This window comes from Cebus imitator, unplaced genomic scaffold (assembly GCF_001604975.1).
Source record: "Cebus imitator isolate Cc_AM_T3 unplaced genomic scaffold, Cebus_imitator-1.0 Scaffold36, whole genome shotgun sequence".
NCBI classification, from domain to species: domain Eukaryota; kingdom Metazoa; phylum Chordata; class Mammalia; order Primates; family Cebidae; genus Cebus; species Cebus imitator.
The window spans coordinates 2,302,778-2,317,273 of record NW_016107351.1 but is presented as its reverse complement, the minus strand read 5'-3'; the positions used below and the strand labels follow the sequence as shown (position 1 = coordinate 2,317,273).

The window sequence follows — 14,496 nt, the reverse complement described above, 5'->3', positions numbered from 1 at the left end:
GTTGAAATGTCTTAGTTTCAGGGGGTTGGGGGGTTTTGGGGGGTCTTTTGGGCGGGGGGTTGAAATGTCTTAGTTTCACCCTCAGCTTGGGACAGTTGTTTCCACATCAGCTCCCCCGTGTTGACAGCCATTCTCCTTTCGCACTTTGAAAACCTGCTTCCGTTGCCTCTCGTGGATGAGAAGTCACTGTCAGTCAAGCTGCACTTCCTGTAGAGATTAGAGAGCACTGGGCCAGGAGGTGGGTGGAGAGGAGGGCACAGGTGAGGGCAGCGAAGGCAGACGCCCGGATCCCACGCGGCGTGTCCCTGTCGGCCCCAGCCCCGGGGCTCCTGAGCCTCTACGAGTGTCAAGTTGAGGCACTCAACGGTGCAGCCCTCTCTCGGCGCCGTTGCTCCTGGTGAGGGGCGTAGCCGTGGGGACTTGTCCTGGTGCAGCCCCGCCTCCGACCAGTGCCGCCTCGGGACCAGGTAGCATCAACCCATGTCGAAAGCCCGTCCTCCTCCCGGTAGCTGTCAGACGTGACCGGGAGGGGATGCACAGCAGCAGGGGCAAGGACCAGCCAGGCCCAGCCCAGGTTTCAGAGAGGCCGGCTGTGGGCATCTCCGAGCACCAGACGGGGAGGGCAGGTCCTTGGCTGAGAGAGCGAGCGCTGGAGAGGGCCCAGGGTCATTTACAGAGCAGGCTCCAGACAGCAGTGGAAGGGCTCCAGCTCCAGACCTGGGAACGTTCAGTCTGCGGGATGGAGAGCGGGAAAGGCAGGCGGGTGGAGGAGAGGCCATTGGCCATGAGGGCAAGCAGCTGGGGCTTGAGGGCACCTGGGGGCCACGCAGGAGGGGCTGGCGAGGCCAGGGGCAGGGTTCCCAGAAGGCTCAGAGGACCTGCATGCTTGCCCCACACCGGGCCGACCTCCCCGCCGTCTGCTGGAGGACACAGAGGACCATTTACCCCATTCAAAGCCCCTAAGAGCACGGCGGTGTGTCCCTGCCCACGTCTTAGGCAGAGTCCAGACATCTATGTTGTCCCTTCAGGTCAAGGCTACTTTCTCTGTGGAGCACAGATAGGAATGGGGAGGAGGGAATGAGGGCCCCGTGTGTGTCCTCTGTGAAGCTGACCTTTCATTCTGCTCCCTGGCACAGGCTGGCTCACCAGAGGGTAAAATGCAGCCCCGCCCACCCAACTGGGCTTCACTCACCTGCTTCCCCTCCAGGAAACCCCATGGCCCCGAGCTGGAGGGAGGAAGGGGCAGCCTCAGGTCCCAGAGCAGTCAAACCTCACTCAGAGTTGAGCTCTGTGGCCAGGGTGGGACAGGATTGTGGTCTCCCATCCCCCCGGGCCACGGCTCCTCCCGCTGGCTCGCCCAGATGTGGATCTCAGGGCAGAGTCAAGTCGGCGGGCACCCAGAGATCTGGAACCATGGTGGCAAGTCAGGCTGCCCATCCAGGTCACTGCAGCAGTCCGCCAGGCAGGGATCTTACTGCCACACAGAGCACAGGCCAGGCCAGCCAGGGCCGGTTCACCTCCTTCCCTCTCTCCCTCCCCAGATGATGGTGCCATCAGGGTCTGGAAGAATTTTGCTGATTTGGAAAAGAACCCGGAGATGGTGACCGCGTGGCAGGGGCTCTCCGACATGCTGCCTACGACACGAGGTGGGTCCGGCCAGCTCCTCCCGCAGCAGAAGGCGCTCCTGAGCCTGCGGGCACGCTCCAATTCCACGGCCCCTCCGGGGCTGTCTCTACACAGGCTGCTCCCTCTCAGAGTCCCCGAAATCCCAAAGCAGCAGCCCCCCACCGACGTCCCCGGAAGCGCGTGAGCCCCAGGCCCCTGAGTGCACTGCCTGGCCGGAGTCCCAGCGCTGGGCATGGTCAGCCCCCCACAGGTGCCCTGTCCCCGACCTTCAGCCTGGGCTTGCAGACCTGCTGCTTGGGACAGCATCACTGCTGGCAGGGCCTGAGGGGCCCACGTCACGCGCTCTCTGGCCCCAAATGTAACTCCTCCTTGGGGGTGGGTGCACATGGCCACCTGGGGCCTTGTGTGCTTGCCGGCCTGCCCAGGCTGGTGGAACAGAGTGGCTGCAGCGCCGTCTCTGCGCACAGCTCTGCATGTTGCCTGTGCCACTGCACAGCCTGGGCGAGGGGCGGGGCACAGGCCCGCAGGTCCTTCTGGAAGGACTCAGGCAGGAGTTAGGAGGCTCAAGGGGTCTGGATTTCCAGAAGCCCCTCGGCAGCGCCAGGCATTCGCCTCCGGGAGTCATTGCCCTTCAGCGAATCCTGCAGCCCTCGGCAATGCTAAGAGTGAACGCGTGCCCCCTTTGCCCCCACTACCCCCCATGGCCGGCCCTGTCTGCCAGTGTGTGATTTATCTGTCATCTGTGGCCTGTGGATGTGGCCTTACACCTCGTGGTCGGCTGTCTGTGTGGGGCCTGCGCTGGCTCTGCCCCTCTGTCCGAGCACCTGTCCCAGGAGATGCAGCCCTCACATGCCTCAGGGGCCTCATGGGGGCAGCTCCAGGGTGGACATTCCTCAAATGCTGGATGTTTTTTAAACGTAGCCACGTTCTTAAGTTTCATCGAGCAAAGAACATCACACCCGGTGCTCCACAGGGGCCCCTTTCCTGTTGCCTCTGTCCCAATCTCCAGGCTCTGCTTGCCCCATGGGGCGACCCTCATCTGGGGTGTGACAGTTTCCCTGGGACAGGGCAGGAGAGGTGAGCCCCAGCCAGGGGCCCTGGTCCAGGAGGGGCCCGGGAGACAGCTGGGTGGCCAGCCTGGGGGGTGAGGCCACTCGCCGGCCATCATGTGCATCTCCGAAAGACCAGTTTTGGTGACACTGCGTCATTTTCGAGAGAGGAAAGGAGAGGAAGGATCAGTGATTGACAGCCTTTCCAGGCTGTTTTCCAGGCGCCGCTCAGAGGCAGTGGTGCCGTGGGACGAGCTGGGCTTCAGCATGGGAGCACCGGGCTGAGTCCTGGCTCTGCCTTGCTCTTTCTCTCATTTGCTTTTGTGAGAATTTTCCACCCAGTCCAAGGCTTGGACCTGCCGGAAACGCAGTGCTAAAAGGACACACCTGTGGCTGGCGCCGGGGTCCCTGGGACCCCCCGGAAGCATCCACACGTCCATGCCCAGGCCACGCTGCGGGAGACGAGACCTTCTGCCTATGCCGCCCCATGGGCTGTGGGTCTCTCTGGCTCAGGACGGCGGGGCCCGGCTCATGCATCAGGAAACAGCACCAAGGAGGGACGTGGCCTTCTTGGCCCAGACATCCCAGTGCTTCCTTCAGAGCAGGCGTCTGTGCTGCACTTCAGGGGTCTTGGGGACGGAGAACGAGGCTCTTACCTCGGGGGAAGGCAGCAGAGGAGTCTCGCTGGGCGTGAGAGCTCCAGGCCCCAGGCCCGGAAGGTTGTGTCAGCTGTGGGCTGGGCCACCAGGCACAACCCTGGAGGTTGTGCCTCCAGGCAGGATGGCACTGGGCGCTGGTGGCACAGGACATGGGAAACCTGGGCGTGGGCAGCAGGCAGGTGTGTCACTGCTGCTGCAGCTTTGCTGTGTGTCCAGGACTGGTTCAAACCAGTTCCCTTGGTGTCACAGAATCTGAACTATAAAGGGACCTGGGGATCACCTGACTACACCCCTCAACGCCAGAGGCCCAGGGTCAGGCTGTGGCATGTCCCCCACACCGGCATGTCACTGCCTTACCCGGGTACCTCAGCCTGCGTGCTGGAGACAGGGCCTCTACACAGGTGATTAAGGTCAAACCAGGCTACCAGGGCGGCCTTAACCCAGTGTGCCAGTGTGCTTACAGAAGAGGCCTCCAGGACACAGACACGCATTCAGGGACGGGACGTGGATGGCGAGGGCTTCCTGGGGCGCTGGCTCAGCATCACCCAAGGAGGTCACGGTGTCACAGGAGGGCCTGAGTCCCAGCAGGAGAGCCGGGCCATCCATCTCACTGGCCCAAGGGTAATTGTCATTGACTGGAATAATACTACATGAATCCAGAGCTGTGAATGCTGACCACAGCATGACCACTACCCTTCCTGAGAGGTCACAGTCACCGGGACCCAGTGTTGGCATTTGATAGATTAACAGTCTGAGCGGTTGGCTAACCTCCACAATGTTACATCTGAGGGAATAACCGACACACACGAATGGCCAAGGACCAGACAGAAATGGCATGCTCCGTCTTCATGGGGTACTCCCTGAGGACCCACCACGCATCTGACCTGGTCACCGCGGGGATCCGTGGAGCTGCAGAGGTTTCACCTTGCCCGGGAACCGAGGGGCTCGGACCCTCTGCCGGCTTCTGCTGCAGGGAGCCTGCCGGAGCCCCACGGCACGACCTCCGCTCCCCCCAGCACCCGCTCACCTCTCCTGGACTCCGTTCCCCAGTCGGGGTGCCCCCAGCTCAGGCACACACACTCCAGGCTCCTGCCTTGGCCTCCCAAAGTGCTGGGGTGACCGGCTTGAGCCACTGTGCCTGGCCTGCGCATTTTCAAAGTTGTGCAGCCACCATCTTTACCTAGTTCAAAAGATCCTCGCCACCCCGGAAGGTGGCCTGCTGCCCGTTAAACCAGTTTCTTCCCATGGGTTCTTATTATTTATTTTTGAGACAGGTACTCGCCCTGTCACCCAGGCTGGAATGTGGTGGCACCATCACAGCTCGCTGCAGCCTCAACCTCTCAGGACTCAGGCGATACCCCAGCCTCAGCCTCCTGAGTAGCTGGGACCACGGGAAACATCTGCAGCTAAGCCACCTGTGCTTGTATATCCGCCGTCAGGTCTCAGAGTGGGGCCTCCTGGCACAGTCTTGTGATGGTTGTGCCTCCAGGCAGGACGGCACTGGGCACTGGTAGAAGGAGCCACTCAAAGGGATGCAGCAGGAATCCCGGGCGGTGTCCTCGGTGACCCAGATGCCACTTCCCAAGAGCATGTCTGGGGTGGGCAGCAAGTGTCCTTCGTGATTAATTTAGGTAACAGCATATCACGAGGGAGAGGGGAGCTCCCATTCTGTGTTTTCAGGCTCTGTCAGCTGCACGGCTGCAGCAGGAGCTGGGCTCTCCTGGGCAGAAACAGGGAAGCAGGTGCCCTCTGCCTGGTCATATGCTATCCCTCACTGTGGTCACAAGGCCTCCCACCAGCGGAGGAGGGCTGCAAGGTAAGAGCCTGGGACCCAACAGGGCCCCCTGCTTCTGACCTGCTGGGACGTTTCCCCTGCTGGGGTCAAGGGCATCGCCGTAGAGGGACTATTCTTTTTTCGTTTGTTGTGTTTGGTTTTGGTTTTGAGATGGGGTCTTGTTCTCACTGCAGCCTCAAACACCTGGGCTCAAGCCATCATCCCCCCTCAGCCTCCCAAGTAGCTGGTACATGGCGCACACCACTACACCAACCACTCTTTTATTATTTGTAGAGACAAGGTCTCGCTGCATTGCCCAGGCTGGTCTCAAACTCCTGGACTCAAGCAGTCCTCCTGTCTCGGCCTCCCAAAGTGCTGGGATTACAGGTATAAACACACCTGGCCTGGGACTGCATTTCAAAAATAAAGAATGTATGTATGCCAGCAATTAACAACCAGAAAATATAATTATAAAACATCACTGGCCGGGCATCACTGCTCGGCTCACACCTGTAATCCCAGCACTTTGGGAGGCTGAAGTGAATAGATCACCTGAGGTCAAGAGTTCAAGACCAGCTTGACCAACATGGTGAAACCCCATCTCTACTCAAAATACAAAAATTAGCTGGACATGGTGGCAGGTGCCTGGAATCCCAGTTACTTGGGAGGCTGAGGCAGGGGCAGGAGGATCACTTGAACCCTGGAGGTGGAGGTTGCAGTGAGCCAAGATCACACCACTGTCCTCCAGCCTGGGTGACAGAGCGAGACTCTGCCTCAAAAAAAAAAAAAAAAAGGAAAAAGAAATTAAGGACAACAACAATAAAAACTTCAAGATGCCTAGGAATGAATCCAACAAATGCTCCTTCTTCACAGAGCAAAGCATAAACTCTAATCGAAGGCTATAAAAGGCACATGTGGTATTGATGGCACCATAGCCATGGATGAAAAGACTCATCATTGTGGAGATTGGCAGTTCTCAAATTAATCTGTGGATTTATTAATACGCTTTGATTATATTCCCAGGAGAGATTTTTATGAAATGCAGAACAGCTGAGACAGTACTAAAGAGGCACAGACGGCATTATGAAGCTGCAGTCACAGGGCAGCCAGGCCGGGAGGCACCAGGGCCCTCAGCACAGCAGTGAGCCCAGAAAGGCCCAACGTAGCAGGGTGCCTTTGCACTGAGGGAGGAGCCACGTTGCTAAATGGTGTTGGGACAGCTGGTGCCATATAGAGAAAAATACAGTGATACCCCTACCTCACACCATGCACAAAACACATCACAGCGAGAGACCTAACCTATAAAAGCCTTTAAGAGAAAAAACAAGAGGAAATCTTCATAACAGTGAGGAGCAAAAAGACAGGTTGAACAGGAGACCGAGGGTAAAGATACATCGACAGGTTTGACTGCACACTTCTTCGTGACCACAAGAAAAATGTCACAGCTATAATGTAAGTGGCAGAATAAAAAAGGATATTTGCAGTATCTACGAGTTACAGAATATATATAAAAACACATGCAACTGTGCAAACACATCAGGTCAGTAAGGATTTTGGGACACTGCCTTGTGTGTGTCCTGCCAAGAATATAGATGGTCACCCATTCAGGGAATGAAATGGCCTCCCCCAGGGAAATCGGAGGCGTGCAGGACGCGTGACCAGCAGTTCCGTTTCTAGACGCTTCCTTCTCCGCCCACAAGGACACGTGAAGGTGTTGACTGTGACATGGTTTACAAAGCAGGGACAGCTCAAACGGTGGGGTTGTGTAATCGAAGATAACACGAGATCAAGTGAGTTAACCAGAGCTGTGTGTCTCGGGTCGGATAAATCCTCAAAGCCTAACATTAAAGAAGCAAGTTGTGGCTGGGTGTGGTGGCTCACATCTGTAATCCCAGCACTTTGGGAGGCCGAGGCAACTGGATCACCTGAGGCCAGGAGTTCGAGGCCAGCCTGGCCAACCTGGTGAAACCCCATCTACTAAAATACGAAAATTAGTTGGGCGTGGTGATGGGCACCTGTAACCTCAGCTACTTGGGAGGCTGAGGCAGGAGAATCACTTGAACCTGGATGGCGGAGGTTGCAGTGAGCCGAGATTGTACCGCTGCACTCCAGCCTCGGTGACAGAGCGTGACTCCATTTCGAAAAAAAAAAGAACCAGGTCGCTAGAAAACAGGCCCCATTTTGACATTGAAGCACGTTTTTGAACGTGAAAGGCTGCAGTGTTGATGGGCATGCTCAAGCAGGAGGACCTCAGCGGCCCTGGGGGGTGCCCTCAGCCCAAGGGACAACTCTCCGGGCAGGGGCAGGACGTGCTGTTAGTGTGTCTAAAATTATGCTTCTCTAAGAAAAAAACAAAAGGGCAAACAGTGGTAAAATGTTAGCAGCATTGGAGCTGAGTGGCGGGTACAGGGATTACGGTGGTGTTCTTTTTTGTGTGCTTAAAATATTCATTATTACACTTTTAGAAGTGAATCTGCTTTCAAGTAGAGGCTGTCGTGTGAGGTGGGGGTTGCTCTGCTCTGTCTAATCCCAGCACAAAGAACAGCCCTTGCCTGCTCTCTCCATCCATCCCTTGCTGACGCCGGCCATCCGGAGTCAACCCCTTGCTCTCCGGAGGGTGCCAGCCCCTGGCTCATGCCAAGCTCCTGTTGGTCTCAGAACTGGTTTCCTCCAGCTTTGACAGGGCCAAGCTGAGGACCCTCATCTTCAAGCACTGGCAGCCTTCCTACTGTCACCCAGACCTGCCCGTTCTGCCCAGGGTCCGGACGGTGGGCATCCGGACAGGCGTTCTGGGAATGCCCTGTTCCCTCTGGCAGATGACTGGGGTGGAGTTGAGTCAGGGGGAGGCTCGGAGTTCCAGCTCAGAATTTGGCCCCATCTGAACGTGGGGCACACCAGGAGCCCCCATGGGAGCTCATAGGGATGTGGGCCCACCAGATGGGCTTGTTGGTGGCAGGTGTTCCTTGGAGCCTCTGGCCAAGTGGCTGCCCATGGCAGGGCCCCCAAGCCTGCCCAAGGTGAGGCCCACGGGGTGACCCATGTCCCACTGTGTCTCTCCAGGAGCCGGGATGGTGGTGGACTGGGAGCAGGAGACTGGCCTCCTTATGAGCTCGGGGGACGTGCGGATTGTCCGGATCTGGGACACAGACCGGGAGATGAAGGTGCAGGTAACCATGTGGGTCCCCCCAAGCCTCAGGCCTGTGGTGCAGCGTGTGCACGGCTGGTCCTCGCCACAGTGTGCGGTGAAGCCCGGCCATCCTAGGGGTGGAGGCGGGGCCTGGAAGGACAGTGCTTCAATGCTGGGAGGGGACGTGGGCGCCCTGAGGCCCCAGGTGCAGGTGAACCGACACTCAGCCTGTGCTGCCGTGCGGCTCAGCCTGTGACCGCTCTGAGTGTTTTCAAATAGCGTCTTATCTGCAAATCAGGGACCATCAGAAATTGGTAGGGTGAGAAATTGCAAATTAGAATGACTATTTGTGGGTTTTCTGGTTTTTGGTTTTCGATTTTTTTTGAGTTGGGGTCTCATTCTGTCACCGTGTGTCACCCAGGCTAGAGTGCAGTGGTGCAGTCACAGCTCATTGCGGCCTCAACCACCTGGCCCAAGTGATCCTCCCACCTCAGCCTCCCAAGTAGCTGGGACTAATTTTTTTAACTTTTTGTGGAGACGTGGATCTCAGTATCTGCCCAGACTGGTCTCGAACTCCTTGCCTCCAGCAGTCCTCCTGCCTTGGACTCCCAAAGCACTGGGATTACAGGCATGAGCCACTGCACCCAGCCTCTGCGCTGCTTAAAGCATCTGTTTTCAGTTTTGGCAAAAAGGAGTACACTGGTTTTGCCTGAGACAGCCTGGAAGAGCGACAGAGGCCCCGCAGATGCACCCAGCAGAAAAGATACCCAACTACCTCGATTTTGTTCGGAGCAGAGCGAGGCCGCAGATTCTATGAGGGCAGCACCTGAGGTGGCTTTAGGCCCAGGCTTTCCTTCCCCTGGGTCCTCAGGGACAGGTGTGGAGCAGAGGCCCTCCCCAGCCTCTCTCCTGGGCTGTTTGGTGTCAGGAGGGACCGAGGGCGGTGTGGAGCAGGCCCAGCAGAGGGGAGGCCTGGGCACCCTCACTCAGCTGCTCGAAGTCACCATGGTTGCTCTGGGCAGCCGCAGCCTGAGAACCCGGCCCAGGCTTGTCCCTGGGGGCAGCCTCCCTTCTAACCTGACCAGCAGCCATAATGACACCTCCTTTGGTGGGTCCTGCACCTGTCTGGAGCCAGGGCCCTCAGGGCACAGTGGGGACACTGTGACCCCAGGGTCTGGTCACCAGTTGGGGTTGAGACTCTGGTGCCTGTCCTCATGGGACCCTGCGGCCTGCGGTGACGGTGCTCTCCTGCAGAAGTGCGTGGAGGCACTGAGCCGCACCCGTGCCTGCACCCAGGTGTCCTCGGAGTGCGCGACCCAGCACCACCCACTGTGCGTGGAAAGTGCTCTCCCTCTCATGGCCCTTCCCGGGTACCATCGCCCCGGCCCACTTCTCCAGCACTTACAGCCCCGAGGGAGCCAGACGACCCTCCTGGACTCGACCCGAAGCTCATTAGAAGTTCTGAGAGGCCGCTAGCGAGGAGTCCTTGCCAAAATGTGCTTCCCTTTCATTTTTAGGAGACAGAGAGAGGTTGGAAGTTTAATTGGCCCTGCCAGCCAGTCTCCCAGAGGCGTTTGCAGCCCGCCGCTTGGGGTGGGACTGTGCTCTGCCTGGCTGGCTGGCCCAGATTCCTCCAGCTGTCCCTCGAGGGCCCAGGGAAAGGGAGTGACTAGTGCCCTGCCAGCCCCTGCCTCTCCCTGTGACTCCTGGGCACCGCCGGCCTTCAGTGCTCCCCTGGATAGAGAGAAGGCCCCTGCAGCCAGGGCGGGGTTCCCCACAGCAGCATCAAGCGGGGTCCCAGCGCTGAAGGACAGCAGGAAGGGCAGCTTCGTGCCTCGGGCTTCACCAGGCTCTCTTGTCTGGCCCTAGGACATCCCCACGGGCGCAGACAGCTGCGTGACAAGTCTGTCCTGCGATTCGCACCGCTCACTCATCGTGGCTGGCCTGGGTGACGGCTCCATCCGCGTCTACGACAGAAGGATGGCGCTCAGCGAATGGTACCTTGGCCCCGTGTTCTCCCTCCCCCGTGGCTGGCAGGGTACCTTCTAGGTAGTAGAGGCCACTTGGCTGCTGGGTCCAGGTTTCTCAGTGAGATGTAAAGCTTCCCTGGGAGCCCACGATAGAGCATTTAGGCCAGTCATGCTGGCTCCCCAAGGCCACCAGGCCCATGCCACAGAGGCCTGTCCCACAGAGGCCCATGCCACAGAGGCCCATGCCACAGAGGGCCGTCCCACAGAGGCCCGTCCCACAGAGGCCTGTCCCACAGAGGGCCGTCCCACAGAGGCCTGTCCCACAGAGGCCCGTCCCACAGAGGCCCATGCCACAGAGGGCCATCCCACAGAGGCCCATGCCACAGAGGGCCATCCCACAGAGGCCCATGCCACAGAGGCCCATGCCACAGAGGCCCATGCCACAGAGGGCCGTCTCACAGAGGCCCGTCCCACAGACGCCCATCCCACAGAGGCCCATGCCACGGAGGCCCATCCTACAGAGGCCCATCCCACAGAGGTCTGTCCCACAGAGGCCTGTCCCACTGCCTGCCACCTCCCAGGTCACAGAACAAACATCCAGGGAGGAGTGTCTGAGGGCACACACATGCGCACAGCAGTCCCAGGCACTGCCTTTCTGCTGAGCACCCCCGTGGGCAGGCGCTGTTGCCGCCCCGGGTCTGGCAGAAAACTCATGGCCCACGCTGCTCGTGCAGGAGAAGTGAACTCCACCCAGCACAGAGCGAGTGTTCCAAGAAGGTCCCTGTGCCCCAGCTTCATCAGCTTTAGGTCTGGGATTCTCGTTCCTGACCTTCAGTCTACACAGATGGGGGAGACACAGGAGTTTTGGGGGAAGCAAAGCAGAGGGTGGGCAGGCGTGGGAGCACTGCGATGGCCACTGTCTCCGTGGCCTGATGGTGACCTAGGGCCCAGCCCTGAGCCGGCCCGGGGAAAACACAGGGGGTCTCTGCAGGAGCAGGTCGCCCGGAAGGGGCTGTGACCTCTGTGGGCCCTAGCCCTTCGGGGCGGACGGGAAGGAGGATGGGCAAGGGCCTGCGGACCCCATGGCACAGGCAGACCCGGGCAGCTCCCAGTGGGAGCCCTCCTTCCTGGACTCAGGGGAGTTAGCAAAACCTGTCCAGTTGTCCCCAGAGCCCTGGAGGGTGGGGACGTTGTCCGGGGCAGCCCCCCCACTGAGTGTGCCCACTTCCCTGCAGCCGCGTCATGACATACCGGGAGCACACAGCCTGGGTGGTGAAGGCCTCCCTGCAAAAACGTCCCGACGGCCACATCGTGAGCGTGAGGTAGGAGCCGCCACAGCTCACAGCCGCTCTGCTGTGAAAACATCATTTCCTTCCATTTAAAATATATCCTTGGTATTTAAACAGCTGGAAGGGGATGGCATTTCGGGCAGTAATTAACTCCTGTTCTGGGACTGGCCAGAAAGGTCAGGCATGGCCCACAGGGGCCCAGGGGCCACGGCTGCTCCAAGCTGGGGGACACCTGGCCTGCAGCCACCTCCGGAACTTCCCTGGGCTGCTGACTGCAGAGGGTGTGGCGGGAGTTGGGCAGCTGCTCTCCCTCCACAGGCAGGGACGTCAGGGGTGGCGGGGCTGGCGGGGTGGCTGGGGCGGTGGGGCAGCAGGTGGCAGGGGGCAGGGGGCAGCGCACCTCCCAGGCATGTGGCTGTAAATTCAGTTCTGCTGCTCGGTAAATACAGCACCGAGAGCAGTGAATATTTATTTGCCTATTAAAGAGAGAACAAAACGTAATTTATGATCACAAAGCCGGCATTTCTTCAAAGAGATGCTCTTTTCCCCCTTGTTTGTGATATAAAAACCAAACGTAACTCTTGGGATGGACGCCTGCTGGGGCTGGAAGGCAGGAGGCCACGGAGCCTCAGAAGGGCCGGGCCGTCGCTCAGGCCACGCACCCGCCATCCAGCCTCCGTCCCTGGAACAGCAGGCCCCGGTGACATGCAATCTGCTCTCTGTAGCTCACAGCCTCCTCCTGCGTCTGTGCTTATGGCCGTTTCTCCAGGCCAGAGAGCTCCCGGCCTTTTCTGGCTCTGGGGGAGCAGGGTGGGCAGCCCTTACCGGGGGTGCTGAGAGTCCAGGCAGCTTGTTCCCCGAACCGCATGTGTGCAAACAGGTGTGCAACCCCACACACCCAGGTTCACCGTCCCCCTGGCCAGACCCCTCCTGGGGCTCCAGGAGGAGGTGTCACCGTGACCCTCTCTCGGCAGCGTGAACGGAGATGTACGCGTCTTTGATCCCCGGATGCCCGAGTCTGTGAATGTGCTTCAGATCGTGAAGGGACTGACGGCCCTGGACATCCACCCCCAGGCAGACCTGATCGCGTGGTAGGCGCCGCCCACCTCCCGGCCTCCCCCTCACCCGCCTTGGTCCTCTGTGCAAACAGCAGGCGCTTGTGTTCCTGCCCCCACAGGGCCTGTTGAGGGAGGGCAGAGGCGATTTCACCACTGTCAGGAAATACAAACACAAGGCCTGTCCTTGCCATGTCCTCCCTCCCAGGACAGACTCCCAGGGCCCCGCCAGCCCCCAGTCCTCAGTGAGAGGGACCAGAAGGTACAGCCCCGAGATGGCTGTACCCGCACTCTCTGTCTCTGGGTCTGTCTTCCACCCTCAAAGGAGCGGGCAGTGACGCCAACCCTTTCTGTCCCCTCAGTGGCTCCGTCAATCAGTTCACCGCCATCTACAACGGGAACGGAGAGCTAATCAATAACATCAAGTACTACGACGGCTTCATGGGCCAGCGGGTCGGCGCCATCAGCTGCCTGGCCTTCCACCCACACTGGGTCAGCGCAGCACGGGGCGGGGCTGGGAGGCGAAGCATGGGCGGCAGGGGTCCTGCCTTGGCTGCCTGAGGGCGAGGCTTCCCTGGGACCCAGGATCTCTAGGGCTCCCCCCCAGACGCAGAGCCCCAGTCCCATCGCTCAGGAAGAGTTGACAGCACACGCACAGTGGCCGGCGTGGAGCTTGTGCCCTCAGCGCGTGCACTAAAGCCATCCCTGGGGAACCTCCAGGCAGTGCCCTCAGGGCACCGCCCCACCAGGGCCCTCACCTGCACGGCGCCCTGGCTGCAGCCTCCGCACGTGGCTTCAGGCTGTTGTGTTTATATCAGGATTCTGCCCACCCACCCTCTTGTGGTGCGAGGTTCCATGGGAGCCAGGCATGCAGCTCTGCCGACACGCGTGACATGAGATGCCCAGAGCTGGCCCTGGGGGGCGGTCCCGAAAAAAACATGCAGGACCCGTGGGCAGCACCACACCCCTCACAGAGTGCCACAGGCATGGGCCCTGCAGAGGGTCACGGGGCACCACACCCCTCACAGAGTGCCCCAGGCATGGGCCCTGCAGAGGACTGGTGGGTTCCAGCCCAGCATTCCTGGGCCTGAGGTGGGCATGAGGGTCCGTGAGACCCGGCGGGAGCTGGCTAAGGGTGGGGTTGGGCTGCGCCTCCCCACAGCCTGTCCCTGAACCCCGACTCACCCCTCTACTCTCTCCTCGCAGCCTCACCTGGCCGTGGGAAGCAACGACTACTACATTTCCGTGTACTCGGTGGAGAAGCGTGTCAGATAGCGGCGTGGCCCAGGCCCGCCAGGCCACAGCCGCCTGCTGTACATAGTGAAGCTGCCACTCGCCTGGGCACGGGGCATCGGTTGCCAAGGTCCCGCAGCATGAACGTTGTGCTGCCTTAGCTGCTGGACGGCAGGAGGGCCCTGCCACTCGCTTTCGTCTGTCTTCACTGTCGTGTCTGGACGTCAGGGAAGGGGAGGGTCGGGTTGACGGTGGCTCCCCACGGAGCGCCAGCATCCAGGTGTTCCCCACAGCTGTGGCACCGCCGTCCCTCTCCTGCTCTGTGTTTCTCTGAGACGTTGAAAGGGGAAACACTTCATTTTATTTCCATGTGATCAGAGCATTCGCTGCAGAAAAACCCCCAGGCAGAGGGAGCCCCGGCGGAGAGGCAGGTGGGGGGCTCCTGCGGGTCCCTGGGCGACTGCCCCCATCAGGCCAAGAGCGAGTGAGAAGTGACACCCCAGCCAGGCCCGCCACCTCTCACGGTCAGTGCAGGCAAGCGGGGGACATTTCCTAGCTGGCTGGGGACACTGGAAATTCGGGAAATCAAGGCAGGAGGAGAAGGAGATGTCCCTCCAGCTGGCGGGTGTGAAGGAAGCTGCCTGGGGCCGGGAGTCCGGGCTGTCCTTGGCCACTGGCCACATCACTGAGCAGGAGGAGCGCTCCCCACCCCTC

The 14,496-nt window shown here is 59.9% G+C and overlaps 1 protein-coding gene across 1 annotated transcript in view; it reads left to right on the top strand.

Moving 5' to 3' along the window:
* The window catches only part of RPTOR (regulatory associated protein of MTOR complex 1), a 405,759-nt gene extending 391,784 nt beyond the window's left edge, over positions 1-13,975 (top strand). The window contains exons 27-34 of the mRNA XM_037737259.1: positions 435-467; positions 1,486-1,646; positions 8,169-8,275; positions 10,105-10,232; positions 11,441-11,527; positions 12,469-12,585; positions 12,912-13,041; positions 13,756-13,975. Coding sequence (XP_037593187.1) covers positions 435-467; positions 1,486-1,646; positions 8,169-8,275; positions 10,105-10,232; positions 11,441-11,527; positions 12,469-12,585; positions 12,912-13,041; positions 13,756-13,824 — 832 coding nt within the window. The 3' untranslated portion in view covers positions 13,825-13,975. The remainder of the gene's footprint in view (positions 1-434; positions 468-1,485; positions 1,647-8,168; positions 8,276-10,104; positions 10,233-11,440; positions 11,528-12,468; positions 12,586-12,911; positions 13,042-13,755) is intronic.
* The last annotated feature ends 521 nt before the right edge of the window (positions 13,976-14,496 follow it).